At 34.8% G+C, this 27,932-nt stretch overlaps 4 protein-coding genes across 7 annotated transcripts; 2 read left to right on the forward strand and 2 right to left on the reverse strand.

Moving 5' to 3' along the window:
- Positions 1 to 500: 500 nt before the first annotated feature.
- Positions 501 to 7,889, reverse strand: LOC135835837 (NAD-dependent protein deacylase-like). 2 transcript variants are annotated; one of them, XM_065350289.1, is made up of 6 exons: positions 7,514 to 7,889; positions 1,717 to 1,948; positions 1,427 to 1,641; positions 1,194 to 1,333; positions 871 to 1,021; positions 501 to 783 (listed from the first exon to the last, which is right to left on the reverse strand). In XM_065350289.1, the coding sequence occupies exons 1-6, from the start codon at positions 7,516 to 7,518 to the stop codon at positions 687 to 689; spliced, it is 840 nt and encodes a 279-aa protein (XP_065206361.1). In that variant the 5' UTR covers positions 7,519 to 7,889; the 3' UTR covers positions 501 to 686. The 2 variants fall into 2 exon arrangements, with proteins under 2 accessions (XP_065206361.1, XP_065206352.1); XM_065350280.1 differs by lacking the exon at positions 7,514 to 7,889 and adding an exon at positions 4,607 to 4,758.
- Positions 4,839 to 7,969, forward strand: LOC135835612 (UNC93-like protein MFSD11). Its single transcript, XM_065349964.1, has 8 exons — positions 4,839 to 5,032; positions 5,565 to 5,734; positions 5,954 to 6,130; positions 6,199 to 6,461; positions 6,548 to 6,670; positions 6,750 to 6,915; positions 6,999 to 7,134; positions 7,225 to 7,969. The coding sequence occupies exons 1-8, from the start codon at positions 4,934 to 4,936 to the stop codon at positions 7,393 to 7,395; spliced, it is 1,305 nt and encodes a 434-aa protein (XP_065206036.1). The 5' UTR covers positions 4,839 to 4,933; the 3' UTR covers positions 7,396 to 7,969.
- A 670-nt stretch (positions 7,970 to 8,639) lies between these two features.
- On the forward strand, positions 8,640 to 27,514 carry LOC135835595 (UNC93-like protein MFSD11). 3 transcript variants are annotated; one of them, XM_065349954.1, is made up of 13 exons: positions 8,640 to 9,544; positions 9,627 to 9,792; positions 10,186 to 10,355; positions 10,461 to 10,637; positions 10,769 to 11,028; positions 12,321 to 12,443; positions 12,527 to 12,692; positions 12,780 to 12,915; positions 12,997 to 13,191; positions 16,476 to 16,634; positions 16,722 to 16,983; positions 17,262 to 17,426; positions 23,739 to 27,514. In XM_065349954.1, the coding sequence occupies exons 2-9, from the start codon at positions 9,694 to 9,696 to the stop codon at positions 13,189 to 13,191; spliced, it is 1,326 nt and encodes a 441-aa protein (XP_065206026.1). In that variant the 5' UTR covers positions 8,640 to 9,544; positions 9,627 to 9,693; the 3' UTR covers positions 16,476 to 16,634; positions 16,722 to 16,983; positions 17,262 to 17,426; positions 23,739 to 27,514. The 3 variants fall into 3 exon arrangements, with proteins under 3 accessions (XP_065206026.1, XP_065206017.1, XP_065206007.1); XM_065349945.1 differs by having other exon boundaries at positions 8,641 to 9,503; positions 9,588 to 9,792; XM_065349935.1 differs by having other exon boundaries at positions 8,641 to 9,792.
- LOC135835850 (uncharacterized) lies at positions 13,546 to 15,267 on the reverse strand. The gene is made up of 4 exons (XM_065350302.1): positions 14,892 to 15,267; positions 14,658 to 14,756; positions 13,998 to 14,559; positions 13,546 to 13,893 (listed from the first exon to the last, which is right to left on the reverse strand). The coding sequence occupies exons 1-4, from the start codon at positions 15,026 to 15,028 to the stop codon at positions 13,852 to 13,854; spliced, it is 840 nt and encodes a 279-aa protein (XP_065206374.1). The 5' UTR covers positions 15,029 to 15,267; the 3' UTR covers positions 13,546 to 13,851.
- Positions 27,515 to 27,932: the final 418 nt, after the last annotated feature.

Genomic DNA, 27,932 nt, shown 5'->3' on the forward strand with positions numbered 1-27,932 from the left:
ACCACGCAATGATACTGCGTTGGTTTTTGAAGAGACTTGAGTGTGAAACTAGACAAATTTTTGACAAAAAGTAAACTCTGGAATATCGGTTTAGTACCTACCTATTATTTTGCTGTCGAGTTTAAAATATTCATGTAGGTATGACGTCATTTATTAGTTCATTATCATGCAGAATTGCAGAATATCGAATTTGAATCATTCTCCCCAAAATTTGTGCGCTGAGTTTGATTTTTTTTCATGAATAGACTTTTTCTTCAATTATAAAACAAACTAGGGGATGAGTAATCACTTCAAATCAACCCTTCAACTCAAAAAAAAACAGTCTTAAGACATTCTGGAGTTCCTCAAAAATTTCAAAATACTTAGATCGAGTGTGGTGCCAAAATCTAGGTTTCTACGAAAGCACAAAAAGTACAAGATGTCTTTATCATTATTATTATTATTATTATTCGTTAAAATTATTTTATTTTTTATTTTTTTGGAGATGAGTTGAGAATGAATACCACATAAAAACGCATATTTTATTCAACATTTAACAAAATGTGGAACAACATTCCCCAGTAATAATTACAGTATTTGGTACGAAAGTCAAGTAGAACACCAAACAAATTGATCATTCCCTTCACCCCATCATCCCCCGTAGATAAAATACACAACAACGATGGAAAGTTAAAACTCTTATGAAATTATGACGCGTTTTCGGGTTCATTCTGACTTGTATTATTCTCCCAATAATTCAAAGTTTTTGGTATCGTTTCAGTACATGGACCTTGGAAGATGAATCTGCAAACAGATTGAAGAGCAACATTCAAGATCTGCGATATTTTACATTGGGTGAGTTGTTGATTACAGAATTTTTGTATGACTTACGAATAATCATTGCTTTGACTTGTTAGAGCAACATTGAATTCAGCTGTGATGACATCTCTGGCTTTTAGCATATTTAAGTACTGCCTGGCAGGGTATACCTCTGAAGAGCTTCCTATCACTATGTATACATCAGCAGTGTCCACTAATTCGGCTGAAACAAAAATAAAAACCATGATTAATGAATACCTTCACTTACTAAACACTTTTGCTGTTCAATAAGGTGGTCTATTTAAATGTTTGGTTATTTCGATCAGATGATTTTTTTTTCAAATCTTGGACTGCTCAACTCATCATTGAAAATGTAGAAATGAATTTTAACGAACCTATCTTCGAGGTAATATTAGGATCTAAATATTCTCCAAACCAGACAATATCTGGCCTGAGGAGACCACCGCATCCGGAATGTTTACAACGTGGTAACTGATCTAGTGGGATATCTTGGTGATTTTCTACATCTGGAGCCCTGTGGAATAAAATACACAGTATAAGTTATTGCATGATTATCGAGTTGGTTAATACTTTCAATAGTCGAGCCTTTCTTTCAATAAGTACTGACCCTCTGCCTCTCAATGCTTCGCAGATAGGATGTTCTCTATTTTCTTCAACCCGATTGCATTTTGTACACTTGGTCCTGAACAAAGACCCGTGCATTTCGATCACGTTCTTGGCGCCAGCCTGAATATGTAACCCGTCCACATTTTGAGTCACCACATTGAGATTTCTTCCTTCTTCCGCACATCTCTTTTGAACTTCAGCCAACATGTAATGTGCCTAGAAGAAGCATTCCGATTGAAATAACAAAATTGTAATAAAAGGAATGACGTAGACGCAGCTGTATAATCGTACCTTATTTGGTTTAGCGTTCAAAGCAACTCCTCTCCTGTAGCTGTAAAATTCCCAAACTAAAGAAGGTCGTTTTCTGAAAGCTGCCGGGTTAGCTACTTCTGTGATTGGGTATTTTCTCCACATTCCATCGACTCCACGAAACGTTGGTATTCCAGATTCTGCGGAAATTCCTGCTCCTGTCAAGACCAGTATATTGGAGTGTGTTTTGAGGTAGCCTTTGAATATGTTGGCGCTGAAAATATGTAACTTATATTAGATCAATCTTTATGAAATACATCGAGTTGAACTGTTCGATAATTTTTTAAAATTTTCTTAGCCTGTTGCTCCAGAATTTTTGAAACATTCCTCACTGATCTACAAAAATTCGAAAGTTGCCCCTCCCTTTAATTACAAATGAAAATAAACTGTTGCAGGAGAACTCGAAAGTGACCTTGCGACTTATCAAAATGGGCTAAAATTTCACGAGAAATTCAAACAATTCAATGAAATTTGTTTTGAGCATTTTTGGAGAATTTTTAATCCAAATTTTAGGTCACTATCTTTGGGTTTTGTGAAAATGTGTCATGCGACTAATCAAAATGGGCCAAATTTCACGAAAAATTCAAATATTTCGACAAAAATGTGTTTTGAGCATTTTACAAGAGTTTTGAGCTCAAAATTTAAAATTTTAAAAAATATATTTTGTGACCTTTCTAAATAGGTCAAAATTTTGACAGAAAATAACAAATTTAAATCGAAACTTTTTTGAGCACTTTTGAAGAAATTTGAGCCCAAACATGAGTCACATATTACTAAGGATTTTGAAAGAGAAAGAGTGCCATGTGACCTATCAAAAATGAGTTATATTTTTCAGGAAAACATCAAAAACTTTCCAAACTTTTTTTTAGATATTTTTGAAGAAAAAAAAAACAGCTTTAAGTAAAGGTCAGTTTTTGAAAATTAGGGCCTCTCTGCTGCTCGCAGAAAATTCATTTAATTTTGTGCTAAAAATTGTTTAAACATGCTCAAAAATTTTTTTTGTTGAAACATTATTTGAATTTGTCGCGAAATTTGACGTTTTTGATCAAGTTGCATGGACACCTTTTTTAGAAATATCTACTGAAAAATCATGTCTCAATTTTGGGCTGAAAATAAGTAGTTCAAAAACGCTCAAAAGAAGTTGAATGGGAAATTTTTATTTTCTGCTGAAATTTATTTTAACTCACTTTGATAAATTGTAAGACACTTTTTTCCATAGATCTCAAAACCATGGCACATAATCGGGTTCAGAATTTCTCAAAAGTGGCCATAAAATATTTTTGTTGAAATTTTTGGATTCCTTGTGAAATTTTACCCAATTTTGGTGGGTCGCGTGACACCAAAATTCAAAAAATATTTTCTATGCAATATTTGAATTTTTCGCGATATTTTATAAAATCATAACCCAAATTCTGGGCTTAAAATTTCTGAAAAATGGCAAGAAAAATATTTTCTGATGAAATATTTGAATTTTTCGCGAAATTTTATTATACTTTGACAGGTGCATGGCGTATTTCCAGAAATCCCAAAAATTTTGACCCAAATTTTGGGCTTGAAATTTTTCAAAAATGGCAAGAAAAATATTTCTGCCAAAAAATATGATTTTTTTGCGAAATTTCAACCCATTTTGACAGGTTACGTGACACTTTTTTTGAAAAATTCTGAAAATCGTAATCCAATTTTTGGACTAAATTTTTCAAAAATGGTCAAAACTATTTTCTGATGAAATATTTGAATTTTTCGCGAAATTTTAATATACTTTGATAGGTTGCATGGCGTATTTCCAGAAATCCCAAAAATTTTGACCCAAATTTTGGGCTTGAAATTTTTCAAAAATGGCAAGAAAAATATTTCTGCCGAAATATTGATTTTTTTACGAAATTTCGACCCATTTTGACAGGTCACGTGACACTTTTTTTGAAAAATTCTGAAAATCGTAATCCAATTTTGGAACTAAAATTATCAAATATGGTCAAAAAATATCATTCCGCGTTTAGACGTCGAGCTGTATACATTTTGATGAAATATTTGAATTTTTTGCGAAATTTCAACCCATTTTGGCAGGTTACGCGACACTTTTTTTGAAAAATTGTGAAAATCGTAATCCAATTTTGAAATTAAATTTTTCAAAAATGGTCAAAACTATTTTCTGATGAAATATTTGAATTTTTTGCGAAATTTTAATATACTTTGATAGGTTGCATGGCGTATTTCCAGAAATTCCAAAAATTTTGATCTAAATTTTGGGCTTGAAATTTTTCAAAAATTGCAAGAAAAATATTTCTGCCGAAATATTTGAATTGTTTGCGAAATTTCGACCCATTTTGACATGTCACGTAACACTTTTTGAAAAATTCTGAAAATCGTAATCCAATTTTCAGACTAAATTTTTCAAAAATGATCAAAAAATATTTTTCGATGAAATATTTGAATTTTTCGCGAAATTTTATTCCACTTCGATAGGTCGCATGACACTTTTTTCAAAATTCAAAAATTCTAGAAATAGTCATCTAATTTTAGGACTAAATTTTGCACAAATGGTCCAAAAATATTTTCCGATGAAATAGTTGACTTTCTCGCGAAATTTTAACCTATTTTGATATGTCACAAGGTCACTTTTCAATAATCCTACAACAGTTCATTTTTACTTGAAATTGTGGGGGGGGGGTGCGATTTTAAAATTCGACTGCGTACTTTTCCGCTAACCGTTTCTCATGAACATTGGTCCAATGAGCGTAGAATTAACTCCTCTATGCTATAGGTATTAATTTGGGGGGGGGGTCTCTGGACAAATTCCAGCCAAATTCAATTTCTAGAGCTATTTTTCCAATTAAACTGTAAGCTATAATAATTCAAAAAAAATTCCTTTTACCTCATCGATAGGACTAAATGGGACATGATACACTCGAACACAAAAAACACTAATTTGCAATACTGCCTCATTCTAGACTGAAGGTAATATTCTTCGTAGCAATGAACTTCATTAATTTTTGTGCTCTTGAAAGGCAAGGTTTCTTACTCGTATCAGTGAAGTAATATGTAGATTTATCAATTTTAGATTTCAGATTATTCAACTTGGGAGCAATGATACCTATATAGATGTTATGAATGACCTTTCAGTTAATTTTGAGATATTTTTGCGGTCACTTCAAAATTCTCTTGCAGTCGGATTTACTTTTTTTTTTTGCTCAAAGACAAAATGTGGTCTAAATTGAATGCTCGTGTTTTGAGAAATATCTATCTGGGTTTATGCTTTGTGGTTCTATTCAGTGCATTTAGTGCTTTAGTCAGCGTCCAAGTGAGTAAAAAATTTCTACAGCTTTAGGTCATCCCTTTTCAACAGCTCTGATCTAACTGAAAGTTTTTCTTGGGAGAGTTTTCAGTGGAATATGGATTTAGTTTTGAGGAATATAATTTTTGCATTAAAAATTGGTGCAGCTTTAGAAAAACTATTCAAAATTTAAAGTCAAAACTTGTCAGAGATGAACAAGTTATGCTCATGTGATTTAAAACAATCAGAGAACCTGGTTTTTGAAAATTTTTCAGCATCTTTGGTAAATTTAAGGCAAATTTGAGACTTGTTCGGCTGATCCTCCAAAACCCTCCTCTTAAACTCCTGAATCCTTTTTGAGTGGGAGGTTCAAACTCTTCCAAAAAAAAACAAAAACTGAAGAGTTCATGGAAAGTATTCTGACTTCAGAAATCAGTTTCAAAATTCCAATTTTCCAAACACAAAAATTGGATTTTCAAATCGTTTTTAAATTAACTTGGCTTTCCAAGAACCAATTAATTTTATCAGAAGACTTATTTAAATTTGTCAATTTTCGCAGAAAACCATCACAGCGAGCATCCAACATGATAACCCTTCGTACAAAACAGACGCTTATATTTCTTTGGGCATCGTCTACACATCGATGGCGATTGGAATGTGGCTATCACCTGGAATTATTGCCAAAATAGGCTCCAAATGTGCCATGATCATCGGATCTTTTTGTAATACGTAAGTTGTTTTGCATTTTTAACTATCAAGAAGGGATGCATAGATCATCATTGATGATAGAAAGATAAAAGCAGCGCGTGCATGACTCCGTATACCTATGTTAATTTCAATTTCAATTATAATTTAATATAATCTGTTGCTAATCTTCTAATACTGGGAACTCGAATATTTATGAAGTATTTGATTATCTCTACTTTGTATCATGGCACGTGTGCGCAGAATTTACATGGCAGCTTTCTACACCGAACAGAGCTTCTGGATTTATCTATGTGCAGCCATTTGTGGATTTGGAGGATCGATCATGTGGACTGGGCAAGCCAATTACATCGTTCTGAATTCGGAAATAGGAAAAGTGCATTCGGGAATAGGAGTTTTTTGGATTTTGTATCAATCTAGGTAGGTTCTAGAGAAGAAGGTTCTAGAACTTATGATTTTGTTTTTAATCGTGAATTTGGGGTTTTCAGTCACTTCCTAGGCAATTTGATAATATACTTTGAATTTAATCACGAGAATCAGTCCGTTGATAAAGCCATGAGAACGAGGATTATCTCAGTTTTTGTATTCTTTGCTGCGATGGCTACGTTGATGATGTGTTTCATCAGACCTCCATTACGTCATAAAGAACAGAAAAAAATCATTAGGTATCCTTGCACTGAGATCGTTAAATCGAGCCAAATTCTGTTTTCTCCTCGTATGCTCTTATTGGTCGTTACGATGGCTTGTGTTGGTAAGCAATATTAAAAATACTAAAGTGAACTGGATTGATTGATTTGGTGGATATATTTTTGAACTAATGTTATTGTTATTACGCAGGTTTACATTTATCATTTCTGAGTATTCTCAGCTCCAGTATGGGGTTCTCGAAGTATTTATCAGATAATTCTAAAAAATTAGCTCCATTGTGTGGACTTCTGCAAGGATTTGGCGAAATCATGGGTAATGTGAATGGTTTTTTTTCAAAGAATTGATCATCGAACTCGACCCTTGAGCTGATGAAGGCTTTATTTGAATACAGGTGGAATCCTATCTATCGTTGTGGGTGGCAAAAGGATATGCAATTTGAAACCTCTGATTACTTGGGGAGTAATTTGTAACTTGGCTTGTTATATTATCGCATTTTTAGCTTTACCCAATGATTCCCCTCATGGTTTTACTGATAATTTACCACTGAAGGTGTTACCGTGAGTATTGATAGTCCAACTCCAAATTATTATAATCCACTTTCTAAATTTCAAGTTCCCAAATTAATAATCTTTATGTACAGAATTGTGTTCATTATTATGGAACCTATCCTGGCTGGAATGGGTGATGCCTGCTTACACACAGAATTATACTCTGGTATTGGAGCCATGTATCCGAACGATAGCTCTTCAGCTTTTGCAGTTTTTAAATTCATTCGCGTACGTTGAATAATAATTTATTGGGCGATAAGTTTTAGTAAATGAGATTCAGATCGAGTGTACTGATTTGATGTTCATCTTTATACACAGAGTATAGCCACAGCGAGCAGTTTCTATTACAGTAAATGTCTCGGATTACACGCTCAACTCGTAATTATCATATCGACGAGTTTAGTTTCATGGATTTTGTATCATTTCGTGCAGTGGTTCTTAATTAAACCGAAACCCAGCCAAGATGAAGAAATGGTGGAGTATAAATGAGATTTAGTGTATCAGATCAGTCGAGAATCTAGCTGTGATTTTAAATTTAAGTGCATCGTTGATTTGTATGATGAAGATAATGATAGAGATTTTGATTCAAGATTTGCTCAGTACTCACCTCATATTTCTACGTTGGTTCTGTCTGTTCCTCGATGCTGATGTTGGAATCGGAAAATGATTTCTACGGTTTTTATTACTTTTTTATTACAAATTGAACGTTTTTAGAAGTTTTAATAGTTTTAGTTTTAATATTTTGTTATCAGTGATAATTTTATGCGGTTTCTATTATCAAACACCAACAGCTGATTTCGTAAGCAAATTTCATGAAAAAATGAAGTCTGTTTCGCACTTTTTTAGTGAGCTATTTTAACGTTGAGGTTACGTTGAAATTCAATATTCATGAACTATACTATCGCTTTGAATCAGTGTTGTGAAAACGTTATTTTATCGAAAACGAAAAACGAAAAAAACCGAAATTCTTGTAGTTAAAAGCAACATAATGTTAAACGAAAACGATTCATTTTTTATAACGATATTTAACGTTAAACGAAATAAATTTTTCGTTTTTTTTGTTTTCACTTTTTTTCATATGTGGCTGCGCAGCAATGATAAATGTCAAAAAAAGGAACAAAAAGTAGGTTGGAATGAGAGCCATGAGAGGTACGTTTGGCCAGGAATGTGTGTAAAAAAACTGGCCAGTACAGTGTGAGGAAATAACGCATTCTTTTTAATTCCAAGATAATGCAAAAAGGCACGTTCCACCTCGCCGCGCATCCCCAGTGCTAGCTGGCCTGTCTGGTGGTGACTTCATCCCTTTTCCCTTAGCTAATATTGCCTTAAGGGCCAATACAATGGAAAGGAAGCGCGACTCAAACAGGTTCCCTGCCCTTGCCGCAGCCACAAAATACATAGCAACATTTTGTCCTCTGCGACACCCTCCCCCTCCCCTGTACTTATCATAGTTTTTTCAAGTTGAATAAGAAAAGTGTGAACATGTATTTTTGTTATTATTGTTTGTCAGCAGGTAAGTAGGTATGCAGTGCTTTTTTTACTCTCATTTTGTTGTATCCTAGGTATTATGTAAAAAATGAAAATGCTCTTGTTCTAAAACCAAGTTGGTGAATTTCAATTTTGAAAACCTTGATAGTTGATTTTTTCATTTCTCTGCACTTTTTTTTGGCCAAAATTAATGTTTAGATGATCGAAACTAGTGCATCTAAAAAAAAGAAAAAAAATAACAAAAAAAACGTTATTAACGAAAAAAAACGTTTTTTTAAAAAACCAAACGAATCGTTATATAACGAAAACATAATTTTTTTTAAATTGAAAACGAAAACGAAAAACGAAAACGAAATCATTTCGTTTTCACAACGCTGCTTTGAATTTTCGCTTCATTTTTCGGGTAATTATGTTTGCATGGTTCAAGTTTACTCATTTACTGTATTAATGTTTTAATTAGCGATTAGAACTATTAATTTGTAGCCCATTTTGCTTTTTTAAGCGATTATTCCTTAATTCCTGTGATTAGCTCGTGAACTCCGCATGAATTTATCTCCATAAAGTGTTCAAAGTAGTACGTTCTAAAAACTGTTGATTTACCTCGTAAATACCAAATAATTTACCGGTATTTACGAAATATTCTGAATTTTGCCCATCAATAAGTTTTAACTTTTATCAGGAAATTAATTTTACATAGGTATTTTACACATTGTTCTCTTCCAGTCTTTCTCTTGTTCATTTTTCATGTATTTCAATTAATTAATTTCAATTTTCATTAAAACGTGTCATTTTTTTTGGTAATTCAATAATTTATAACGAATCATATCTTATTACCGAACACTTGAATATGTTTTTGAACGTACTTTATTTAGCGTATGCGTAGGTATGGCAAATAAATATTTCGTTGTATACATATTCTGAAGTGATTATAAATTAATATTAATTGAAGTTGAAGTGCTGAATTTGCAAGTCTTCGAAAAGATTTGATAATAGTATATAAATTAAAGCTCGAGTGATAATTAATACCTAAGCATTAAATTATCTCATTCTTATCGCGTAAAAACAGATACCTACTATTTTAATCCTTCAAATCTGAAAAATGTACTGAAGTAGGTATCAAGTATGAGCAGATCAGATAACTTCAGTATTGGTTTGTAATTTCAATTTTGTTCTAATCTAACTATATATTGTAGTTGGTGAAGTAGATGATTATTATTCATTTATCAACTTAGCTATTCAGTTGGCCAATTATCCTGTTCGTGCTTGATTTTTCTTCGCGTATTGTGAATATTTTCGAAGATGTTTACCGTACTGAGCTCTCGACTGATGAAAGATGTTTATTTGGGATTGTGTTTCATGATGATATTCACTTCGAAGAGTGGTTTTTCCAATGTAATGGTAAGAATAAAATGCTAAATCCTTGAGAACGTACCTAGACTATTTTTCCCATGTATTTTAACGAGCTCGAGGTCTACATTTTACGACTTTGCTTCAATTATTTACAATGTACCTACCTACACATTTCAGGTTTTAGTGTACCTATCTTCTATGTTGATACATGATATGTATTTTGATCTTTATCGAAACAAAATAGGCTGCATTGTCGATCGATCATGAAGTTGAATTGTTTCTTAAAATTAAGACTAGTCGAGTTGGAAAATATTTTAAGTTGATACTTTTTCAAGATCACATGTAATTTATTGCATTCCAATAAAATCTAAATTGGTCCAAAAGTTATTCATTTGTTCATAGGTAATGTTATTAATACGAAATTATTAAATTATGTTGCAGAAAGCGGTTACAACGAGTATTGAAAAAGACGATCCATCGTGTCATTTAGACGGATATATCATGGGCGGAATCGGATACACTGCTTTGTCTGCGGGTATGTGGTTTTCTCCAGCAATAGTTGCGGCGATTGGTCCAAAATACGCTATGGTATTAGGCACAATTACATTCGTGTTAGTATTCATTTAATATAATTATGTTTTGTCTTAATAATATGTTACATGTAAACCATCAGTTTGACTTTGATGATAATAATTCGTTTTCTATTTCACGATCAGACTCTTCATGTTGACCATGTTAGCTGAGCAAAGTTTTTGGATATATGTCTCATCGGCGTTGGGCGGTTTTGGAGGATCAGTTTTGTGGACTGGGCAAGCTACTTATACCGTATTGAATTCGGAAATAGGTCGAGTGTATTCGGCAATCGGTGTGTTTTGGATACTGTACCAATCTAGGTAGGTGTATACGAATTTTTTGCAGATCTCATTATAGCATACCTATTCCCATAGATTTACATACGTAGGTAGGTTTACGTATAGTTTAATATTCAAGTGTTTTAATATGATGTTATTTTTGTTCGTTTCAGTCATTTTCTCAGTAATTTGATCGTCTACCTCATGTTCAATGACGTCCACCGATCGATCGACAGATCGATGAGGTTACAATTAGAATTGATTCTGTTGGGTTTCAACGTGGTTGGAATGTTAATGCTGTTTGGGCTGAGACCACCGTTACGTGCTAAACGAGAAAGCATCTCTCGGTCGCCGTTTAGCGAAATTCTGAAATCGTTCAAGATTCTGTTCGCTCCGAAAATGATGCTTTTAATCATATCTATGATTAGCATGGGTAAACAACTCCTTACAAAAATAGTTCACTGTTCAGCTAGCGAAAAGTGCTCAGTTGGGTGGCATTTTTGTGGCATCAAAAACGTACCTATTATTTTTTTTGTAAATGCTGAATTATTCAAAAATGACCTTGCGATGACCTGGAACTTGAATATTTCAACGAAATTTTTTTAAAAGCATTTTTGAAGAATTTTAAGCCTAAAATTTGGTCATGATTTTCGCGATTTAAAAAAAAAACTGTTGTGCAACGTATCGAAATAATTTAAAATCTGAAAAATTCCTATAAAAACTAATTTCGAGTATTTTTGAAGTACATATTTTGAATCCCAAATGGGATCTTGGTTTTTGATATTTTTGAAGTGTGGTGCAACTGCAAGGAATTGAAATTTTACGAAAAATTCAAATATCTCGACGAAAATGTTTTTTTCTGATTTTTTGAAGAATTTGAGGCCGAAGTTGGATATAATAATTTTTTGATATTTTTGAAAATCATGAGTTAGAAAATTTCTATCGAAACTTTTCTGAGCATTTTTGAAGAATTTTGAGCCCAAAGTTGAATTATTATTGTTGTTTTTATTTTCAAGTGTCATGAGACTTATCAAAATAGGTAACAGGAACAGAAAGCCCAATACTGTGATTTAATTATACCATTCTTAACGTCTCTTAAAAATTAAAAATTTCAGGAACGTAGAATTATACAAACAATTTTTTTTGAACACTTGAAAACTTCGCGAAAAATTCGAGTATTTCGATAAATTAAAGCTGCAGCTCTTCAAGAGTACTCAAAATTAGATAACATTGAAATTTGTTGATTTCCTGCTAAAATTCCAACACTTTTTGTTATACCGAATGCCTTCTTTTTCAAATATTTCGATAGTCACGATCCGATTCTGGACTCAAAATTCATCAAAAGTGCTTCAAAAAATTTTTAACCCATTTCGAAAGATTATAATGAAAAATTATGACCAAATTTTGAACTTAAAATTCTTCAAAAATGCTCGGAAAACATTTCCGTATAAATATTTGAATTTCTTGCAAAATTTTAACACGTTTTGATAGATTGCATGACCAAGTCTTCAAAAACTCCAAAAATCGTGACCAAATTTTGAGCTCGAAATTCCTCAGAAGATAAGTATTTCCGTCGAAATATTTAAATTTCTCACAAAATTTTACCCTAGTTTGATACGTTGCAAAACAATATTCCAGCCGATTCAATTTCTGGAGCACTTTTTGCAATCAAGTTCACTCCATAAGCTCAAATATGAAATTAATTAATGGTCGTTCGTTTCGTAGGTATCCATTTCGCATTTTTAAATATCCTCAGCGCTAGTATGGGATTTTCTAAATACTTATCAGCTAATTCCAAAGAACTAACTCCACTTTGCGGTCTAGTCCAAGGAATCGGCGAAGTGCTTGGTACGTATTATAGGTAGTATAATTTAGCGATTAAATATCTACCTACGTGTATTAATTTAATCGAAAATTAATTTATAAAATAGGTGGAGTATCATCGATTGTAATCGGAGGGAAAACCTGGTTCAATTTACGATCTCAGATGACTTCTGCTGTCTTGTGTAATGTATCGAGTTACATTATTGTATTCCTGGCTTTACCGAATACTGCTCCTCAAACGTATACAGATGATTTACCTATCTTGATGTTACCGTGAGTGATAATTTCGTAATTATTATATATCTACGTTCGATATTCACGTCAAAATTTGTTCGTTAATTTGTACGTACTTTTGTTTAGGATCTGGTTACTCGTATTCGGTGCATTTTTATCCGGTTTCGGAGATGCATGTTTGCAAACAGATATGTACAACTGCTTAGGAACTATGTACCCAAATGATAGTCCATCAGCATTCGCAGCGTTCAAATTTATTCGAGTAAGTTCATCGATAATACTGTTAGCAGATTACCTTAGCTACCTACTCGAATACCGGATTAAAAATATTATTTTATTTCAGTTTACTGCAACAGCATGTGGTTTCTATTACGGAAAATATTTAGGCTTGTACACCCAGCTCATTATTTTGATCGCGATGAACGTCATTTCATGGATATTGTATCACTGTGCTCAATGGTTTTTGATCAATACTGCATCGAACGATGAAATTCAGCCAGATAACGGTTCCGATGGACGAACGATAGAAACTGAATAGGTAATCATCATTGAACAAAATCTATAAATTAGAACAGGTTTAAGTTGAGTTAAGTAACATTCGAACAATCGAAATACCTACCTACTTATAATGACGTAGAATTTACAACTAAGCATGTTCGAATATTCGAAGAAAGATTCATTGAATTATCATCAAGTAATGTTTATTTCTGTTCTGAAAACCACAACGATAATTGCATGTCCGAATATTCGAAGCGAGATTCGTTGAATTTTCAAAATTACTCGTTCTTGTAGTAAATATCTTTACTCATCTTTACTCTATTTCGTACAAAGTACATAGATACAATCAATACCTATACGAATTGGGAAGTAATTGTGTACGAAGAAATACGAAATCAGAACTCTTTTATTCAGAAATTTAATTATGCTGATCGTAGTTATCTAATCACTTATAAACTAAATTATTTTCAAATAGGGAACAATCAACATCGAATTTGGATTAAGTATTTACTAAACTAATTCACGAATTACTACGAGATATAATAACAATAAGATTAGGTTTAGGATTCAAAATTTATTACTAGGTAAAATTATTTCAATTTCGAAATATTAAAATACAAATAACTTAAATATAATTAAAATTCAATCGCAGCGAAATGTAAAACACGTTCGATTAGGTACAGAATGGAATAAACACAATTTAATCTTGAGACGACGTTATCAACGGTTGGAATACTTCTTCCTACAAACAAACACACGTATCATCATTAGTATGCTTATCTCAGCACAATTCATCAGATTAAGTAAACTCGTAGAATTAGTTAGGTATTCGTTCGTTCAACTCACCCTAGGTCTACGTTTCCTTCGAACTGTTTTAATAACCTGTTTCTCATTTCGACGATCCTTCGAATCTGTAACATCGAACTCCGGTACCTTTTCGTTTGATCCAACGAAGAAATTATACCTAGAGATATCAGGTTCGGTATTTTCATCATCCGAGGCATTCGTCGTATTCTTCTCATCGTAATTCAAACCAGGGCATTGTTCTTGGTATTCGTTGCTATCGTACAAAGGACAGCTATCTTTTGCATCCAAATGCACCGGATCGGGTACTTGGCGATCAGCTGGAACTTCATGAGAGAAATTTCCATCTAAACAAGGTTTAAAGTTAAAAGAAGAATCGAGTTTATTGGTTTCCGGTGGGTTTTCAGCACGATCGTGAGTATTGATAGGTTGTTTTCGTTGCTCGATCCATGGAGGTTTGGTACTGATGGCGGTTTGTTTCGAATTGTTGTACAGGTCGGCGACACTCAATGGTTGGGTTGTGAATTCATCGTTGTCGAAATTACCGGAGATTGTTTTTCTGGTTACTCTGTTTGTGTTCAATGGTCCGCATAGATAGTGATGCCTGTGTGACCGATAAATGGAACAAATAAGCTAGTGTTTGGATTTGAGAATAGTCGAGATTGAGAAAAATTGAGTTATAGGTATGTGGGTAGTACTTACGTTGAATATGATTTTGCTTTGAGATCTTTGTTGAAATATTCGCTTAATCGAAACTTCCCCGAATTCTTGGATATGTTTTTTCGCGAATGGGCTGATAAACTGCAGTGTAACGAAAATATAGGCACAGGATTAGAATTTGACGAAGTGATATGGTTTGGCTATACGTTATAGGCTAGTTGATTGTGAGTTATTCTATCGTGATTTTTTATCTGTAATTTGAAACTGTGTACTTACAATCGATTCAAATTCTCCGAAACGTTCTCCAGTCTGGTGGAATCATTAGTTTTGGTATTATTCCTCGATATCAATTGACTTGCCTGAATTCCCAGACCGAGATGATTTCCGTAGCTTCTCTGAGTACTGAAATTCATCTAGGCTTAGGTATTAATTCTTTCCACTTTGAACAAACTTGTGATGTGATGAATAACGAATGTAAAATAATAGGTACGCGGAGCTAATTGATGAATCTTTGGCTAGGCCTAATTAATTGATTAATCCCCCTCACTCCCTGCGTTGCACAATTCTTTCAATCTGATAAGGAATAATAACAAATAACGATAACCGTAACGTTACGAAATAACGGTAAAAAACTTCAAAAATTAATTCGGCAGTTTTGATTTCAAACGTTTGACGTTTTTTTGCTAAAAATGTTTTTGCCTCACTAGCGCTCCATCAAAAAACAACAAAATTTCCAAAGAAATAAAAAAAAAACACAGAGAAATTTTGAACAACAACCAATGAGAAACGTGAAACACATCACCTGACATTTTTGAGTTCTCTATGGTCTATGGCATTTCTCATTCCTCTATTCTACGTTTGTGGCAGCCATTCCATTACTCATTTTTCGTCTTTTCTGTTTGCTCGCGGTCGGCGTCTTTTTTATTCTTAATTAAAGACGCTTATTTACGGATTTTTTAATTAGAAAAATGAATATTACGAAGTATAAAGAACGTATTGGTAGGTAAGTTGATGATTTTTATTATTAATTTGTGTAGTGTAGCAAGGAACTGGCGTTTTCACTCAATCTACAGTGACGTAGTTCATACCACCATGTGACCTGATGTTCTTTTTTTGGCTGTAGGTTTCCTTATTGTGAATTATCGATCGTATTTTTATGAAAATATTAATCAGAATTTAATCCTTGATCGATACATATATTACGTACTGTACAATTTTCAATTCGGTACCTTCGTAATTTTTCTCCGGTGACCTACAAAGGTCATGTCGCCGCCTGAACGAATGTTCTTTTTTTGTTCGTACGTTTCCGTGTTGTGAATTTTCGATCATATTTTTATGAAAATATTACTCAGAATTTGATCCTTGATCGATACATATATAGTACGTATAGTGTGATTTTCAAGTTGGTACCTTCGTAATTTTTCTCCGGTGACCTTCGTATAGTTCATTGAACGGATGTTCGTTTTTTGCCTATACATTCGCGTATTGGAAATTTTCGATTATATTTTTATGAGAAAGTTGATCAGAACGTGATCCTCGATGTGTACATAGGTTACGTACAGTGTAATTTTCAAGTTTGCTACCTTCTTAAATTTTTCTCCAGTGACCGTTGAACCGAATTAAGGGTTTCAGGGTTTAGTTTGCAAAAGCTGTTATTGAATGTGAACGCGATTTTCGTATTATCCAGTGGGCAAATAATCTTCCTAGGTTAATAGAGTACCTATTGCGAACGTTCACGTTGAATTTCTATTGTATTTGTTTCTGCGAAGGTTTATTATGTGTTTAAAGTGTTGGATAATAAGTAGGGCTAGTAGATATTTCTGATTATCATAATTTTAATCATTGTGCGAATTTTTTCAGACGTACCTGCCCTTCGGTTAGAACTCGAGTTCAAATATTTCGAAACTATGTTACCAGCTGTCAACTGTCACCGAAGACCAAAGACGCTGATATTACCGACGTTACCGTAGTCTATACAAGCTGACTTTATCTACGTTGAAATCAGTATCAATGTTAAATGTAAGTTTTTAAAATTATGTACTATTGTTTTTCCATGTATAACGTATCCTTGTTTCATAATTCTGATCGCTGATGTGAATTTTTCAGACGTATAGGTACTAGGAACCTATTATGGTTAGAACTTGAATTCTTCTGTGCTTCACCGAACGAAAGTATAAAATAATGCAGCTTTGTTTCCGAAGTCATTATGCAATGTGTATTCTATCTCAATTATTTCGGCGATGTTACCTGATCGAAGACGACAATACTGTACGTGAAATGTAAGTGTCGTAGCTGCAGCTTGCCGATGATGATGAATTGAGGAGTAATACCACTAGTACTTGGAATTTTGTACGCTTCTTTTCAGTTGGTGAGTTGATGAAATTATTATTATTCGTGTTGATTATGTTCTGGTTCAAGTAAGAGAGATGTTGGATTAATTTTTGTCAAATCTGTGATATTATGTGAATCAACTACCTAATTACCTATGTTACGATAATATTGAATGAGTGATTTTGGGCACTAATACGAAATACAAACCGTATAGTTTCTTGATTCGTGTGCTTATATTCTTTTTTTTTTTCGTGTTTATATTTGTGTTCGGAGTTCGATTGGTTAATTTTTGATTAATTTATGTCGTTTTTACAGTGTTGATGGGTTCAACAGTATTATTATCGAATGCTTGCGTTGTTCAGTATTTTTCCATAAAGACGTGAAGTTCAGTAGTTCACTATTCAACTTGTTGCAGCTTGACGATGGTTGTTGATGATGAGTAATAGTACCGGAAAACTTGAACGATTTTTAGTACCTATGGTGAGTTGATGAAATTAATTTCATTTATTATAATGATATTCGCGTTGATGTTCGTGTCATAGTGTGTTATTCGTTTAACCCTTAAAATCGCAACTCATTCATAATTAAGAAAAAAAATTTTTTGAGTAATTTGTTGTCTCGGCACCTCACACAACAAGGACATATGCTCAAAAAAAATTTTCAACTCATGGAACAGATTTTATGGAATGTTCACTATAAGGCACATTGCGAATGACGCGGCAACCTACTGTTGAAAGATGGTGTTCCCTATAATGCACATTGCGATTGAGGAGAACAATACTATACCCTGCCACATATATAACACTGGTCCCTTGAAACTGGTTTCTTTACCTGCTAACATTCAACATACTACTTTATGAAGTTCACTTTGCATGATAAGAAATATTCGTATATGTATTTCGAAAAATTTATCAATTACAACAATTTTCATATCAACATTGAGTATACTTCAATGGGTAAATTTGAAGAAAAAAAAACTATACCTATTACCAATACCTACCTAATGAATATTTTATCATAATTAGGCAAAATAGGTATCATTTTCAAACAATTATAATTATACGTCCTTCATTATTTCATCTTCCGAATCATCCAGGTAATCATTTTCAATATCAGAAACAGGGGGTGGACCAATTATAATATCACTGTTTTTTTTTCAGCTAGAGCCGCTATAGGTTTGTTCGTTTTAACTCGCTTCTTATGGAGATTCGAGTAAAGAATCTGATTCTGCGATTTTTGCGTTCGTTTTGAAGCGTGTGACGTCACATGCAGGTGTTTGTTTTATCAGATTCTTGGTCGATTCTAGATTATTTTTGTCATTTGTGTTTACCCAAATGGGTTTTGAGTTTTAAAATTTTTTTTGTTCACTAATGTGATTTTTTAAGAAGTCCTGCTGAAAATAAATCATGAAATTTAATTAGCATAAAAATTAACATATCAACAAACTAGTCCAAAACGAACAGAAAAACTTCACTAAAAAGAATCGTCTAAGAATTCATTAGAATCTGCTCCTGTTGAGAATCGATTCTTTCGAATCTGGTGGTTAAAACGAACCAACCTTATACTGGACATTATAGAAGCTACAAAAGAAACAAGCAGAATGTTACGACTTCGCTGAATACAATAAAATGAATCACTTTCTTCTAAAATATTTCCACCAACCACCCTACAGACAGTGACCGCGGCATTCTCTTTCATTGATTGCCCAACAAAAAAAAAAAAAAAAAAAAAAACATTGTTTCGGGAGAATTTGAACACGTAGTTATAACAGACAGTTTTATTGCTCCTAGAAAGGACCAGAGCGAGCCGCCAAACCCAACAATACAATACCTAAGCAGTTTAAAAAGGTCCGCGGCATACGCAATGTTCACCATAGTGCACACTAAATACTGTTAGTTGGTTCCTCTATCCTTCGCAATGTTCATTATAAGGAACACCAACTTTAAGCCCATCTTATGAAAAAACTATAATCAACCTAATTCGTAAACTGATGCGTATTTAATTAATTTTGAACTATTATTTATCAATCATTTTCTTGTCAATACCAAATTTTCACTGCATGTGTAATGAACAGAATTTGAAAATTACGGTTTTTGAAAAATTTTAAAAACGCAGATACACCAACTTTGAACTTGTACTGAAAGCTTGAATATGGGTATTATGGTCTGTACTTTCAATATGTTATCAGTAAAGGTCCACATTGGGCATTTGTAAACAGAAAATTTGCGCGCCTCCATTCAAAAAAATTTAAAAAAATTCCAAAGAAGGTGTTCCTTATAATGGACATTGCGACGTTTAGGGTTAATTGGATGTTTGATGAATTTATGTGAAATCTGTGATAGCTGTACTATGTAAATTGTAAATATTTGTATGGTTTGCGAATTCGTGTGGATGTTCGATTACTTGATGTGCTTTTTTCATAATTTCATAATCTTGATCTTTGTTAATAATTGATTTCGATGATTTTTTTTTTTTGGTTCATGTTTGTGAGTTTTGATCACGTTTTGAGGTATTTTCAATGTTTTTGTCGAGTTTTGTTTAATTTTAACAATGTTTCGTCAACGTTGATGATTTTTTTACGTAGATTTAGCGAATGTTATGAATGATGTTGTGATGTGATTTCTGTGTAATTTTTTTAATTACTGCATTTTGATAATTTCCAATCGAGTAAGGTACTTGTGAGTGTCTAACTATTATGTATCAATTGCGTGCTTTTGCTCAAATTCTGAAATATTTCGAGTATTTTTAGATTATTGCTAAAAAATTGTTGGTTATTTTTTTATGATATCCGTCCAACGATGATTTTTTGTCATTTTCGATTGATTTATGTATTATTTTCTGTTTGTTTTGATTCGTTTTGACGTGCTTAGTGTAATTTCATCGAGAATTGGTCAAATTTTGGTCATTTTCATTTTCTATCGATTTTAGACTTTCAGTTCTTCACATTTCGATTAGAATTTTCGTTATTGGAACTTGGTTTCTAAGGTGCTTTTTTTGGATTTCGATTTACTCTACGTGTTTTAAAACTCGAACGGTCCGCCTCCTGACTACCAGTGGTAGGCAACACGTATGACATAGTGAAGTTGAAAACTCTCTCGACAAAGATCGTATGAGCAATGTCGTATAGGTTGCCTACCCCGAATGCTGGTTGGCAGTTTCCAACTGAATATTTTATTCAACTTTGTGAGGTACTTTGTAGAGATTTCTAAATTTAATTCTGTACTTGAGTCATTTTTTCGCGATTGTTTTGATCGAATTTTTTGGAGATGGCTTTTTTCGTAGAGCTTGATTTCGAATAGATTTTTCCTGTCGATTTGAGGTCAACTTTTTTGTGGAGTTCCCGAATGAATTTTTCCGTGATGACTTTTAAACGAATATTTCGAATGAATTGAGGAGCTCATTGCAAAAGTAGCCCTTGTCACATGAACTTTCAGACCCTTTTCACTCGATTGGACCTATTGCCAACTGCGGAGATCATGTTGTAATGATGAAATGACCGTCAAGTTGGTCTACCCTGAGTAGCCCTGAGAGGAATTGCTTTATAGAGTTTTCATTCATGATACTGGGTACGCTCAAGGGAGAGCTTTGGAGATTGCATAGGTTCATGTGACAAGGGCTATTTTTGCAATGAGCTCCTCAATTTTTTTCCACTTTTTTCAGAGTAGATTTTTTTGAGATATTTTAGTATTTTGTCTTTTTACTAAATTCAGTGGTAAAATTTTCTTTTATGATCTCGAATGAATTTTTTTTGATATTTAGAATTTTATTTTTGAGCTAGTGCAGAGTTTTTCTGTTTGATGTCGGATGAATACATATTTCAAATTTCGATGGTGATTTTGAATGTTGTTCTTTGAATGTGGATTTCGAATACATTTTACTTTTTTAAGGGGAGGGGGATCAAATTTCATTTCCGATTTATTGTAAGTTTCTCCAGTTTTGACAAACTTATTTTCACGATTTTATCTTCGTTCTAAATCAACTAACATCGTATGGTTATTTTTTTGTCTCAGGTTTGATTGAACTTTTTTCATTTCAACAGTTTTTTTTCGAGTGTCACGCTCTAAAAAAAAAGTAGTGATTAGCTTGATTACATTTTTGTGAAATCCTTTCATTTCCCCTTCGCTCTAGTTCAAATCTTGAATATTCTTGGGTTTCGCTTGAAATTTTTCAATTATTTTTCTCGAAATATTTTGCTGATTTTTTTTTTGCGAATTTATGCTTTTTAATGCTCGTGAGTTTTCTGTTCTAAATTTAATTTTCGCGAGTTTCATGATTTTGTTTCGAATTTTACTGATTCGTTTTTCTGCCTAAATTTTTGCTCTTAATTTCGGTTTCGGCGAAACCATTTTTCTTGAGTTTTGATTTTTTTTTGGACTTCAAGACATTTATAATGGTTTTATTTCGATTTTTTTGGGGGCTTTGTTGATTTTTTTTTTCACGTTTCAATCTTTTGAATTTTCGTGTTTTCTTTTGTGGCTAAATTGTTGTGAAGTTAACGAAATTTTATCGTGAATTTTCGCGAGTCCCCCCCCCCCACCCTGCAATTTTAACGATGTTTTTTTTCTAAATTTTAGTGCTCTTTACTCTTAATTTTTTTTCGGATGAGTTTTTCTACTTTCGAATTTTTATTCTGGAATTCTCGTAATTTATGGAGATTTTTTTTCATCTCGAATTTCGCTCTCGAGTGTTGTTCTTGAAGATTTTACGATTTTGGTGTTTTTCAACACTACTCGTTGAAGAATTTTTTTTCTGTCCTGATTACATTGTACCCCAAGTTATTCAGTCACACATGATTCGATCGCCAAACGAGAATGTAAAAATTCTCAATAAGTGCTTTCTACGTATGAAATAAGATGTACTTGAATAACCTATTTATGCGTGTACGAGTAGGTCATAGAGGACACTTTTTAAAAATCTCAATAATCATTACCTAATTTTGGGCTTGGTATTGTTCAAAAATACTCGAAAATCGTTCTCGCAAAATTTCGGGCGATAACTTGGGGGACAATGGCATATGCTCGAGTTACAGTAGCCGTCCAATAGGTTACTATTTAACGAAAAATTCAATATTTCAACGAAAGTAACCTATATTTGAACATTTTTGATGAATGGGTGGGGTTGGGTCATATTTTTGAAGTACAGTAAGTCACGCATATCCGAAGCTTTTAATTTTGCGAATAATTCTAATACATTTTTGATGAAAATGTTTTTTCGAACATTACATTTTTGTAACACTTCGGGTCATATATGATTGTTGGGATTTTTGAGAAAGCGTCGTGCGACATCGTCATGTCTAATTGAATGGAATAGGTTTTCGAGGTCGTTTGGTATGAAATACGTATGATCGGTCCAACCACTCAGAGCCCTTCTGTGCCATAAAAGGAGGAAGAGGGGGGGGTCCAAATTTTGAAAAATGGTGAAAAGTCGAGTGATATATCGAATGGTACGTTTTCGTGGTCGCTGAGTAAGAATATGAACTTGTTTTCTGTGTCCAACCCCGTAAAGCACCTCTTTGCTCATAAAGGAGGGGGGGTTATATTTTGAAAAATCGTAAAAAGTTGAGTGATACATCGAATGGTGTGTTTTCGAGGTCGCTGAGTACGAATATGAACTGATTTTCTGGGTCCAACCCCTCAGAGCCCCTCTGTGCCCCAGAAGAAGAAGGGGGGGGGTCAATATTTTGAAAAATCGTAAAAAGTCGAGTGATATATCGAATGGTGTGTTTTCAAGGTCGCTGACTACGGATATGAACTGATTTTCTGAGTCCAACCCCTCAAAGCCCCTCTGTTCCCCAAAAGAAGAAGGGTGGAGGGGGGTCGAAATTTTGAAAAGTGGTGAAAAGTCGAGTGATATATTGAATGGTATGTTTTCGGGCTCGCTGAATACGAATATGAACTTGTTTTCTGTGTCCAACCCCTCAAAGCCCATTTGTGTCCCAAAAAGGGGGTCAATATTTTGAAAAATCGTAAAAAGTCGAGCGATATATCGAATGGTATGTTTTCTAGGTCACTGAATACGAATAGGAGTCCCTCGGTGGCGTAGTAGGTAGAACCGCGGACCTACGTTCACGAGGTACCCGGTTCAAACCCAGCTACAGAGGCAAGCTTGTGCGTGTAATTAAAAAAAAAATCTTTCGTGCAATTATCAACATTACACGCCAAGTACCGTGGGACTACCAGTTTAGCCGAGCTAACAGATAATGCACGCCATCTGTTAGCAGAATCAAAAAGCTGAAACTGGTTCGAGCGTCTATAGAGGTCAACACTGAGGAGCTCAGGGTCTCTAAACTACCCGGCTAGCTCCTAGGTGCTTGTGTAGATGTCACTAGAAAGCAACGGGAAACTACTAGTGGAAGCTCGAAACAACGTCGATTCCCTAGAATAATCGCAGTGGCAATAGGCATACGCCTCACCCTGTAAGGGCACCACAAAAAAAAATGCGATTTCCAATGTCCTGTAAAGGATAAGGAACCACGACGACGACGAATACGAATATGAACTCATTTTTTGGGTTCAACCCCTCAAAGCCCCTTTGCGCCCCAAAAAGGGGGTCTAAATTTTTGAAAAACTGTGAAAAGTTGTGTGATATATCGAATGGTATGTTTTTGAGGTCGCTGAGTACGAATATGAGCTTATTTTTTGGACCCACCTATTTAGTTATATTCTAGAACTTAAATATTTTTCAACACTGATTTCTTTTTTTTACTTGAAATATTGTTGCATTAAGTACTAGATAATGGTTTTAGTCATTAGTATTTCTAATCAACTCGTGTTGATTTTTTTTTTGTTTTAGGAGGCAAAGGCAGATTCTGATCTAAGTATGCACGGAATTCAGATGCAGATCCTATCTACATGTGGTATCGTCAGCTCCAGAATACATTCACATCCAGCTTCGAACGTGTAACGTCTCGTGTATGTAATTTTTGTTAACTGTATATCTCTCGCCTCCCCCCTCCCCCGCGTGACCAGTTTCAATTTTACGCGATCAGCTTTTGTTCCGATTTTATTCAGCAGAACCAAAACTTTATTGAGCTTTGAGAAGCTCTTTTATTTGTATATACATAATTGGTGTTTGTAAATGGAACTTGACGCTCCCCCTCTACTTTTATCGCAGCACTTGGCACGCTGGCCTATGAAATTTACATACGATGTAGACGCAATACGGCGCAGAATAATTATTTGAGCAGTACTCAAGACGCTATTTTTGTCACTTGCGAATTTTTTGAATGGTCACATGTACATATATGCTCAGTTGCTCTCACTGGCCTACTTTTGAACGCATACGATATTTTATGAATGCGAATTTGTAAATGTGATTATGCCCCTATACCTGATATTTGGCGATTGAAAATGATTCTATTGAAAAAGCTCTAGATTATTCCCTAAAGATGGAATAGTTCTGTATTGAGAACTTGCTTTAACGTTCGTTGCTTTGTTTATGCAGTACTTACTTACTTATACTGCTATACTTATCGATTTTATGGATTATTTGCATGGATATAATTTGACGTTTTATTTTCGACGAGCTATTTTTTTTTTCAATTGATGGATGAATATCGTCGACGTATTATGGAAGAAGTTTTTGAAGCTCGACATATGTATTTTTACGTTTAATTTTAGCACTTTTACGACGCAATACTGACTCAGGACAACATTCGCAGTACCAGAACTTTTTTTCTGATTCGAAAACGATGATTTTTTGAACCCCCCTCCTCCTTCCCATCACTATTTTGGCATTCGAAGTTTTTTTTTTTCAAATTTCCGGCGGTAAAATTTCATCTTCTCTTTATTTTAGACAGTGGTATGTCGTTCTTTGAGAGGTATTCACGACCAGCGACTACGAATTGTTCGCAGATATCGCATATGAACCGGTCGTTGCAGGTGGTGGCGATTGTTTCCTGTGATATTTGGGACGTTTGTAGAGGACGTATCCTTGAATCGTTGGTCTGAAAAAATAACCTCTCGATGATCGGCCACCTCATTCCCCTTGTAGTTTTTGTGTGAAAGTCGTATTATTCGAAGAGTATTCGCAAATTGACGACTGCGAATGGCGCGAATTTCATTGCGAACCAATTCCCAGGTCGGTGAATCGGTTCGCGTGGCTTTTGCAACACTCGTAGAAAGGCATTGTCGGTTTCGGAAAAATAACTCTTCGGTAATTGCGGCTCCCCTTGGGCTCTTTTTTCAGTTTCGGGTTAATCGAGGTCGTATCATTCGAGGAGTATTCGAGCTATACGACTGCGAAGTGTGCTCGAATGTCATTTGAACTTGTCCCTGAGGGTGATCGATTCGTATGACGTTTGTTGTGGCATTTTGTAGAAAAGGTGAATCGTTGGTTTGGAAATATGACTCCTCGGTGATTGGCTTTCTCCTTGTGCTCTCTCGCCTCCCCCCTCCCCGTCTCCTTGGTTCAAAAAATAATGTACTTTTTGGGGAAGTTGAAGTTGTAGGGATTGATGCTAAGGGCAATCCTATGAAAGTTTGATGAGTTAGGTGATGCTTTTCTCTAGTCTTTGGGGTTTTCCGAGTATAGAGTAGGGATATAGAAGATTATGTTTTTTCAACTATCTTTCTCTATAAAGGCGATAGGGTGAATATTAGTTGGGATGTTATTTTAGGATAGGAATGCAATAATTATTCATTTCAAACAATTATTTTTGGCTTTAGTTTTTCGAGACTTCGATCAAATCAATATGATGTTTTTTTTTTTGAAAATTGGATAGGTACAAGAATATTTTGGATCAAAATTGGAGAAATACATCGATGTATTTATTTGGCTATTTTCAAAATTTGTCGTATAAGTTGAGCGCCGATGTTGGTATCTGGTCAACCTGGAGACCTCACAACATCGGAAGAGACCCGGAGGGTTTTGCGATGCCTACTGCGATCGTCCCCGGCATCCGGGATCCCAAGGCGGCATGGTAGGGTCGCATTAAACGAAGGGTACACAGGGATGGTAGATCTTACACGTTTAACTAGATATCTAACATTGTTCGAGTCGCAGGTCGAAAGGTCTTTTCATCGTCAGTGGTGTTCTTTGGTACCTCGTGTACGACTTTTTCCTTCAAAGACATACTCGACGTGTGATTTTTGGAGCGAACGAGTCGTATACGAGTTATCCGAGGCGTCGCTGGGCGATTTGTGGTGCGTGAAAAGTGCGTGTGTCGAAGCTGTAGGGTCTGTCCCAGGCGATAGCGAGGCCGTGAAAACGGAGCAGTTTGGTTAGCATGCTAAATTTAGTCGCAACCGCAGGCCGACATCGACAGGCTGAACGTTGTGCAAAGTCTTTCGTGTCTGGAAGCTGGCATCTGCTGCGCCGTGTAGGAGGTGCGTGTGAAGTGTGCGCGAAGTTGGCGAAAGCTTCAAAATAGGCATATGGGGTAAGATTCGAGACAAGTCCGCAAGAACGGTACACTTGGTACATAGGGGGCTTGCTCGGCGCCTCAATATTGGTACGGGCCAGAGGTTGGTGCGTACGGCCCTCCGAGTCGACCGAGCTCGGACTGCCCTTGTAGCCGTCCTAGGCGAGGTTAGGGTAGAAATCCGTGCGCCGTCTACTTGCTTACTGCTTCCCGGCGGTACACGTGCCGACCGGGGTTTTTACAGGATCGGCTTATCAAAGAGGATGTAGGCTGGCGCCTTTCAGGCGGTCTGTTATCACACTTCGTACGAGTGTAACTTTTATTCCTACGCTGAGGTCAGCGTGTTGTAAATTTTACACTCGTACGAAGTTATAACACTGACCTGTCTGCGGGGTCAGCTATATACCTTGCCTTGAGGATAAGTTCAGCCTATCCCGCAGTGTTGGCGCTTTGGTCGAATGCCCGTGAAACTCATGAAGCATTCAACAGCACTGCCCGTGGTGAGTGTATAGGGAATTTGAGATACTGTTCCGGAGAGTTGGGCCCGACAAAGGGTTCGATTGTCTGGACTGTTGAGAGTGCGCGAAGAGCGGGTGTCGATCTGGATTTTTATGCTTTGTTAGAATCTAGTTAAAGGTGTAAGGTTTTTCCGTCATCGTAATATGTGGGAGAATATTTGAAAAATTGATTTATTAAAATATGATTAGCATCGAACTTTCTATAGGAATGTGGTTTAGTCATCATTGGTCGGATGGGAGATGACTGGGGTTCGATTTTATTGGTACTGTGCGAAGAGTCAGTGGTACAGGTGAGTCGTTATTTAATTACTTATTAATTAAGATAAGCTTATTTGCGTCAAATTTGAGATATGAGACAAGTGACGAGCGAAATTGTCGAGCATTCACACTATTTTACAATGAAATTTGTCGAGAAATTGAAATTAGGACCCCCCCCCCACCCCCTTTACTTTTTATGTATATCATGTTTATATTGTATCATTTCTGTTTGTGTAATTTTTTTTTTTTTTGAAAATTTGTATCGTATCACATGTTATTATTACCTATTCGTGTATTTTTGTAATGACCAATCATGGTTTTTCACTGTCGAGCGGCCGGCAGTGTTTTTTATTCCAGATTGGTCAACGTGTTGTAGAATTAAGTTTGTATTGATTTCTTTGCCGTTGAAAAAATTGAAACGATTTTCGTTTTGTGTTGTTTTATTTTTATTTCAGTTTGTATTTCGCAACTTGACGAATTCGTAGAATACAATAGACGAACAATGGCTAGTTTTCATTTAGCCTCCCTTTCAGACGCCCATTGTTGGGGGTATTGCCAAAATTATATCAAATTCGTACTCAGGTGGCTCTAAAACACTATTTTGATGTGCAATATGATATTTAGGCCCATTTTTGATTTTTGAACCTCCCCCTCTGAAGCCCATTTTGGGGTTAACGCCGAAATAATGTCAAATTTGTACTCAGGAGCTTTAAACATATTGAGAAATTTGTGTTCAGGCGCATCAAAAACATAGTATTTTGATGTGTCACGTGATATTTAGGGTAATTTCGGAATTTTGACCTCCTCTTTGAAAATTCGTTCTCCAGAGCTTTAGAAACATACATTTTG

Source organism: Planococcus citri, chromosome 1, assembly GCF_950023065.1.
Source record: "Planococcus citri chromosome 1, ihPlaCitr1.1, whole genome shotgun sequence".
Classification (NCBI taxonomy): Eukaryota; Metazoa; Arthropoda; class Insecta; order Hemiptera; family Pseudococcidae; genus Planococcus; species Planococcus citri.

Bases quoted from the DNA above. Each gene is read 5' to 3' on its own strand.
- LOC135835837 (XM_065350280.1), bottom strand. From the start codon at position 4,677: ATGAGGCAGTATTGCAAATTAGTGTTTTTTGTGTTCGAGTGTATCATG. The intron at 1,949-4,606 runs GTAAAAGGAATT...ACATATTTTCAG, and splicing joins CATTTAGTCCTATCGATGAG to CGCCAACATATTCAAAGGCT. The intron at 1,642-1,716 runs GTACGATTATAC...TGCTTCTTCTAG, and splicing joins TGAACGCTAAACCAAATAAG to GCACATTACATGTTGGCTGA.
- LOC135835850 (XM_065350302.1), bottom strand. From the start codon at position 15,028: ATGAATTTCAGTACTCAGAGAAGCTACGGAAATCATCTCGGTCTGGGA. The intron at 14,757-14,891 runs GTAAGTACACAG...GTTACACTGCAG, and splicing joins TCGGAGAATTTGAATCGATT to TTTATCAGCCCATTCGCGAA. The intron at 14,560-14,657 runs GTAAGTACTACC...TCGGTCACACAG, and splicing joins AAAGCAAAATCATATTCAAC to GCATCACTATCTATGCGGAC.
- LOC135835612 (XM_065349964.1), top strand. From the start codon at position 4,934: ATGTGGTCTAAATTGAATGCTCGTGTTTTGAGAAATATCTATCTGGGT. The intron at 6,462-6,547 runs GTAAGCAATATT...GTTATTACGCAG, and splicing joins CGTTACGATGGCTTGTGTTG to GTTTACATTTATCATTTCTG. The intron at 7,135-7,224 runs GTACGTTGAATA...CTTTATACACAG, and splicing joins CAGTTTTTAAATTCATTCGC to AGTATAGCCACAGCGAGCAG.
- LOC135835595 (XM_065349954.1), top strand. From the start codon at position 9,694: ATGTTTACCGTACTGAGCTCTCGACTGATGAAAGATGTTTATTTGGGA. The intron at 9,793-10,185 runs GTAAGAATAAAA...ATTATGTTGCAG, and splicing joins GTGGTTTTTCCAATGTAATG to AAAGCGGTTACAACGAGTAT. The intron at 11,029-12,320 runs GTAAACAACTCC...TTCGTTTCGTAG, and splicing joins CATATCTATGATTAGCATGG to GTATCCATTTCGCATTTTTA.